The sequence below is a fragment of the Neophocaena asiaeorientalis genome, unplaced genomic scaffold (genome assembly GCF_003031525.2).
Source record: "Neophocaena asiaeorientalis asiaeorientalis breed wild unplaced genomic scaffold, Neophocaena_asiaeorientalis_V1.1 scaffold282, whole genome shotgun sequence".
Lineage (NCBI taxonomy): Eukaryota > Metazoa > Chordata > Mammalia > Artiodactyla > Phocoenidae > Neophocaena > Neophocaena asiaeorientalis.
Window position 1 is genome coordinate 598769 of NW_020172595.1, and position 7376 is coordinate 606144.

At 51.4% G+C, this 7376-nt stretch overlaps 1 protein-coding gene and 1 pseudogene across 1 annotated transcript in view; both read left to right on the forward strand.

Moving 5' to 3' along the window:
* The window catches only part of LOC112395396 (MHC class I polypeptide-related sequence B-like), a 12951-nt gene extending 5637 nt beyond the window's left edge, over window positions 1-7314 (forward strand). Inside the window, 5 exon segments of the mRNA XM_024738553.1 lie at window positions 2867-3125; window positions 3358-3378; window positions 3381-3471; window positions 3473-3639; window positions 4849-7314. Coding sequence (XP_024594321.1) covers window positions 2867-3125; window positions 3358-3378; window positions 3381-3471; window positions 3473-3639; window positions 4849-4913 — 603 coding nt within the window. The 3' untranslated portion in view covers window positions 4914-7314.
* LOC112395397 (vacuolar ATPase assembly integral membrane protein VMA21-like) overlaps window positions 5103-7376 on the forward strand; it is an 18081-nt pseudogene continuing 15807 nt past the window's right edge.

Consider the following 7376-nt stretch of genomic DNA (forward strand, 5'->3'; position numbering starts at 1 on the left):
CCACAGCACTTTCCTGCTTTTCAGTCTCTTTCCAACTCTCACCCTCTGCTCCCCCTGCTGCACCCGCCCTCCCTGCTTTCCTCTTCCTCACACATCCGCGTCCTCTGACTGCCCTGGGTGGGAAGGCTGCCCCCAAGCCCGGATTGCTCCCGTCAGAGGCGATCAAGGGCTCTTGGAGGTCCGACGCTCAGGCGGCTACTTCCCACCGGTGTGTGGGGTGCTCTCTTAGGCCCCTGAGCGCTATCCTCTCCTCCTGTTCTCGGCTCTGCCCTTTTCCCGTTTCTGGCCTCGGGAATCAGGGGGCTTCCAGGCAGGCAGCGCTCAAGGGCCTCAGGCCTTGGAGTTGAGGGTCTCTTTCTAGTGACTGGAGCTCTAGGAAGGGCCCAAGGGCCCTGAACCACACTTCCTACCGCTGTGGGCACTGTGGCCGATCCTGGCTTTCACTGAGGGAAGTGACAAAAAATGTTTTCCCATATTCAGATACAGGGAAGTCATTCTGACTTATACATGAACTAAGTTGAATTTTGCACTAAGTAACTTGCCTCTTTGTGGCCTGTCAGACATACATTGTACATCTGCTTTAATTATTAAGGAAAAGGGCACATTGACCAGAAGTAAAGAATCTCCATGTTAAAAATAAAGACTAAATGCCCCTCTTCCTGGGACTCCAACGCTGGTTCACCTTTGATGATAAGACTCCCTTCCCAGGTGCCAAGGCCGTACTGTATGTGCTGCATGTGTACATGCTGTAGCCCTGACTTGTTTAATGTTCTTTGTTCTGACAAGATATAAAAGCCTGTGCTGTGCTGAAAACCCTGCTGGGTTCAGGGCTAGTCCTTAGTTTGGCTCAAATAAAACTCTTTTCTATTCTTATTATAGATTGTTTATTGATTAATTTCATTGACAGAGTGAATCTGATGGCTTTGGGGCCTAGATTCTTCCTGTGGTTTCTATGGTCTCTACTCCCTCCCTCCTCCCTTACTTCCCCCCTCCCCCACTCATGTTCACTCTTATTTTCTGCTGTGCCTGTGTACCCACCCCTGGTTCTCTCCTTGCCTCCTCCCCTGCCATCTCTTGCGCCCCCTCAGGATTTGTCCTGCCCCTTCCTGCTGTCCCCTCCTCTCTACAGTTCTCTGATCCCTTCCTAGGGCGTCCTCACCCTCATCCCCTTTCCCACCACAGGTCCCTCTCTTCCCCTCATGGGTCTTGACCTGCAAGGACCAGACACCCACATGGCTCCTACCACCCCCCAGCTTTCACGAACCTTACATTTCTGGGGATGACTTTTGCCCAGGGGGACTTCCCTCCCTCATCACTACCCTATTTTCATCACCAGGGGGAGCTCTGCTGCTAATGATAACTGGGCCTTGAGCACAGTGCACAGCCCCTGTGGGAGGACCTGTCCCCTGGTCTTGGCACCCATCCTCCTACCTCCGCCCCAGTGCAGGCACCTGCTCTTGGCCCTCGTTCAGTGTGGGCCTTTCCCCCAGCACTGCCCCTTCCTCACTCCTGCATCCTAAACCTCACCCTCTTGAGACCTCCACTCTCCAGGCCTCAGGTGCTGGACTCCACTTGCCCTGGTCCCTCTGCACCTACCCCCATGGCACGTTGCCCAGCTTCCACTCCTTGCCTGAGTGCCTGGGGCGATCACCACGTTCTCATCAATCACAAGCTTCCTCCCAGGAATCACCACGCCATCCTCACCCTCCCTCAACCAGAGCACCCCTCCTCTCCTGTCTTCACCCTAACCCAAGAGCCCCCAGAGTCACCCCTGAGGCATGCTCATCCCCTGCCCCCCAATCCACCCTCACCACTGTCTCCTCTGCAGCCCCTTGCCCTTCCTCCCTCCCCAATAGGAATACTACCCTTGGTCCAACTGCCCACCTCCTTGGCCTTCATCACCCTCTCTTGGGTTCACTGACCCCAGTGGGCTCTCACTACCTCAACCATGTATCCAAAATCCTTGTTGATGCCACTTGGTCAGTTGGCCTTTCCCTACAGGGGGTCTTCCCCTAGCCCCGCCCTCCTGTGCTGCCTGCCTGACCCACACCCTCTGTGGAGGTGTGACCTGCCCCCAACCACTCCCACCATGCAGGTCCCTCCCAATGTGCACCTTGGCTTTTCAGTTCTATTTTCTCTTGCCAATCCTCCTTCTAATTCTCCATGACCCTTGGGCACAAGGCACTGACTCAGGCCCCCAACACCCACCTCTCCCAGGGGACACTGGCAGGTCCATCCACCTCCCCACCTGGGGCCTCACCATGCCTCTTGCACTCTGGGCCCAGACCCACTGCTTCACCTCCACCAGGGGTACTGGCCCACCTTCCACTCTCTTAGGGCCACAGCCCAGCCCCTCAGGCCCCTCTGCCTCGTGCCTCACCCTCCCTTGAGCCCACCTTGTCCATGATGAGCCTGCCCCACGGGCAGCAACCCTCGCTCTCCATCTCACCTGACCCGCCTCTGACCAGGGATGCCTCTGATCCTGGGCCTGACACTGCCCCTCCCTCCCCTCTGACTCCACCTCCCCTCACCCTGGTCTTCCTGCCTCTCCCTTGCCCCCTGCAGGCCAGCTTCTCCCCTTGGCCTCCTGCCTGGACCCTTAGGGAGCTGGTGCCTCCCTGTCCTGGCACTTGTCCTGCGTGTTTGCCCATCTCCACCCCTCCCTCCACTCCTCAATTCCCCTCTCCTTCCCTTCTCTTTTTCTTCTTTCCCGTGTTGGAAAAATTCTCATTGTGGTCCCTTGTACATGTGCGTGTTCTGCATCCTCAGTCCTGGAGCAGGTCAGGACAGCAGAACTTGTCTGCTAAACATTTGATGTGCACTTGTTTCCGGAAAGCTCTTTCATCTGCGGTTCCCCCTTCCCCAGGATCACACAGTCTTCTACAACCTCACGGCGCTGACCCGGGATGGATCTGTGCGGTCCAGCTTTTTCGCTGGGGGACACTTGGATGGCCAGGCCCTCCTGCACTATGACCGTGAGACAAGCAGGGTAGAACCCCGGGGGCTGTGGGCAGAAGAGCTGGGAGCTGAGACGTGGGACACAGAGTCCAAGGACTTGACAGAGACGTGGAAGGACCTCAGAGAGCTTCTAGCAGAAATCCTGGCCCTGCAGGAGGAGAAAGGAGGTGAGAGTGGGGAGAGTCCGAGAGTGCTGTGAGGCCTTTCACTGGATTTGGGGACAGGGGCCAGAGGATAGGGGTCTGTGAGTTCAGCAGGGGGGTGGCCATGACTCAGCAGCCCTGGGAAGACATGGAGGGGAGCAGGGAGGGTGCCCTCTGGCTGGAGTTTCTCACTTGGGTGTGAGGACAGAGGGACAGCAGGGACTGGAGGAGTCACTGCTGGTGGGGTGGGTTGCAGGTGTGAATTCCCTCCAGGAGATCTGGGCTGTGAAATCCGAGAAGACAACCACGCCTGGAGCTTCAGGTTTCGCTACTATGATGGGGAGCTCCTCCTCTCCTGTCACCCAGAGACCCACTACAGCGCCCCAGTCCTTGGCTCAGAACTTGGCCGTGGAAATGGAGAAGTTCTGGGACACAGATGGCTTTCAAAGCAAGTATTACCAGGCCCACGTGCAGGGAGAGCTTTGTGGAAGACTGCGGGGCTATCTGGAATCCTGGACAGGCTTCAGGGAGAGAACAGGTACTGCTCCTGGGCCAGGGCCCTTCCTCTCCCCCAGACCCCTAGAGCCTCCCTGCCGTGACTCTGCACGCGGAGACCCTCCCTGTCCTCTGGGTACATATATGCTCTGCTGGCGTGGTGTCCTGAAATTTAATGCCATCCTGAAAGCCTCCTTCTACTGAAAGCTGTGCCTTATCCCCAACCCACATCTTTTGGTCTTTGGAATACCTACGCCATGGTCCTTAAACCTGATTGCTTATAGAACCACCTGGGGAGCTTTTACTATCCATATGTCTAGGCCATGGCCAAAACCAACTGAATCAGTATCCCTTGGGTTGAACCTAGGGCTTCATATCTTTTAAAGCCCCCTCAGCGATTCCAAATATGTAGGCAAGTTTTAGAATCATTGGTCTAGCCCTGGTTGAAACTTCCCTGATGGAACCAAGTGTGCCCTGCCTTGAACCCCATCTGACCATTTTATACTCCCCACATTAGAAAATGAGCCACTTTAGGATCAGGAACTGTGTTCATCTTTGTCTCCCTGCAAATGCTTTTTTTAAAGTTGTACTCTGCCTCACATTAGTAACCATTCCACTAAGATCCTTTTCCAATACTTTTCCTGTGGATGGAAATGTCATGCCTCAGGAAGTTTTAACAATTTCTTAGTTTTCACATCATTTTTATTAATTAATTACTTTGATCATCATAATTTATTTAGCAGGTCAGGGACTGGGTCCTGTCCCATCTCAGAGAGCTTCTTTTCATTGTGAAAGGTCACAAGGGTAGTGAAAGTATAGAGGCAGATGGAACCCAGCTCTCCTGGACAAGCCCTTTCCTCCAAGACCATCGTCTTTCGAAGACTTGCTAGGTGTGGCAGCTCCAGCAAACTCTCATTCGAGTCGCAACCCCTCTCCCCCCAAAAAGACTTTTAATACTAATACTAATATGTTAGGTTTGTCTCACAGCATTTAGAGATGACTGCAATGAGAGATAAAGCCAACTACTCTTCGTGAGAGGTACGACTCCAGATTTGGGGTGCTCTCCCGGATTTGGGCGTGGCTGCCCCTCCCCCATCAAGCGTCGCAGCTAGTCTCTTGTACAAAGTATTTTCCCTCCACGCCACGCTGCCTCCAGCCTCCCCTGCTCTGCCCTATAAACTACCTGTTCTCCCTCCACTCTCCCTTTTGTACCCCTGGGCTCACCGGCACACTGGCATCTTTCTCTGCGCAGACCTCTCGCACTGCTGCTGGGTCCCGACAGGAAACCGAAAGCAGCCAGCGCGGATGCTTCCATAACCCAAGGCGCGGCCCCGCTGCACCCTCAGAAGATCAAGCAACCCCTAACTCTGGTTTAAAGGAAATAGAAGTTGTTCGTGTATATAAAAGCAGAATAAAGGCTCTTATGGGCAGGTTGGGACAGGAGTGAGCTGCATTCAGGCTTCTGGTCCTCACACTGCTCGGCAATTACATCTAAAGGCTGTGAAAATGCAGACCTGCCTGGGTCCGCGGAAATTCCGAGTCGGTAGGTCTGACGAGAGATCTGGAATTCGACTTATTTTAAACCGCCCCTGGATTGATCCTGAGTTCGGAGCTGCTTCTTCCAGCCCACCCCGCTGCAGGGCCCACCCTTAGATTCTAGGATCTAAGTACACTTCCTACAGCCTCGCATCGCCCCCGGGAAGGAAAGCGCCCGCTGCGGAACTGGCCTTTGAATCCGGTCCTTCGTGCCCGAATGAAAAGCAGAGATCCAGAAAACAAAAACAAAAAACCACCGAGGTTCTGCCACGTTCAGGGAGGAAACTACTTTAAACCCAGTGTGACTTCCTTCAAAGACTGGGGTGACTGCCTGAAATGATACGATAACAGTGGAGCTGGGCAACGCTTCATCGTTTACAAAACGCCCGGGTGAGCATCGACTTGGGCATCGGTACCAGACCGGTCCGAGGTGAGTCACGTGTGTTCGTGTGTTTGAATATGCAGGGGATAAGCCCTAAAGGAGAGAGTGGAAAAAGCAGGGAGGAAGGGAAGGGGGAAAGGGTTGAAGAAAGGAAAAGAGAAGAAAAAGGGAGAAAAAAGCTACGGGGAAATAAACTTTTAGCGATGTAATTTTATGATTTCTAACGTTTATTTTTATTCTTTATCTAGTTCTGTCATTTATTCAAGGTTTGCTATAGCTGTTTGATCTCTCTCTGAATGCATAAATAGACGGCTATTACCGTTACTGCCGAACTGCTGGAGAGTAAGTTGCACGCAGCAGGACTCTTCACCTCCAGTTGTGCAGGGTGTAGCTCTTAGCAACAAGAACAAGGTGTTTTGTTTATTTTGCTTACCTAACCAAAGTACAAATTCCAAAAAGGATAATATTTTAAAAATCAACTTTGAAGGGACACACTTTATATACAATTTAATGCATCTATTTGAAATGCACAGCTGGCTTGAGTTTTGGCAATTTACGCGCCCATGTCACCATTACCACAGTAAAGATGTAGAACATTTCCACTGTCCCCAAAGAAAAGCCTTGTGACATAGTTCCATGCAGCCAATATAAGGAGTAAGATAGATTTTAATGTATTGCTATGAAAAGATGTGCCCAACACACTTTTAAGCTTCTGTAAAAGCTAGAGAACGTACTGAATTATAATGCCACTAACACCACTTACAAAATATATATCTTATTTATTTTAAAATTTATTTTTATTTACTTGGTTGCACCAGGTCTTAGTTGCAGCATGCGAACTCTTAGTTGTGACATGTTGAATCTGGTTCCCTGACCAGGGTTGGAACTCGGGCCTCCTGCATTGGGAGTTCGGAGTCTTACCCACTGGACCACCAGGGAAGTCCCCAAAATATATATTTTAAATAGATGAAACCCTGGAAGATTGCTCACCGAAGTTCTTACTGTGGTATCTCCAAGGAGTGAGATAATTCGTGGCTTAAAATTTATCTGAAATGTTGGAATCTTCTTTTAGTGTAAATTTGGATTTATATTGTGTAGGGGGTCAGGGAGTGAATATTTCCACTTAAAAATATCATGACACTAAGCCCCAAAGTCAATAAGTTGCAGATTTTTAAACCCCAAAGTGTTAACTAAAATCCAACACTAGAAACTGTATTTTGGGATAATCCTTCACATTTTCGTAGCCCTGAATCTTTCAAAGTGCTTTGCAAAAGGATGTTTTTAGTGGAGTACACGGAATATAAACAAACATTTATGAGAGGCTCGGACTCTAATAAAAAGAAGCGCAAATCAGTGGGGACACAAGGGATCCCGTCACATTTATCCTCAACCCACGTTCCAAACCCGCGGTGCCATAGCGTCCTCCAGCAGAGAAAAGGTCGGGGCAAACCTTATTCCTTGAGCCTCGATTTGTCGTTGAGAAAAGATAAAGGCTTTCAGAGCGAGTCTGAGGAACAAGACACTGACTTTCTTTTTTTTTTTTTGACACTGACTTTCTGATGTAAAGTTTCAAGAATGCTGGTCAATGGCAGTGTCTCGGTCAGAGCATCCAGCCCATGTGGGCGATGCTCGCTCTGGCTCGCGGGTTTGCAGTGGCTCAAGGAGAGGACACACAGAAACTGAGACTTCCCTGGCGGTCCAGTGGTTAGGACTACAACCTCTCACTGCCGAGGGCCTGGGTTCAATCCCGGTGGGGGAAGTAAGATCCTGCAAGAAGCGCGGTGCGGCCAAAAATGGGAGGAAGGGAGGAAGGAAGGAAGGAAGGAAGGGAGGAGGGAGGGAGGGAGGAAGGAAGGAAGGGA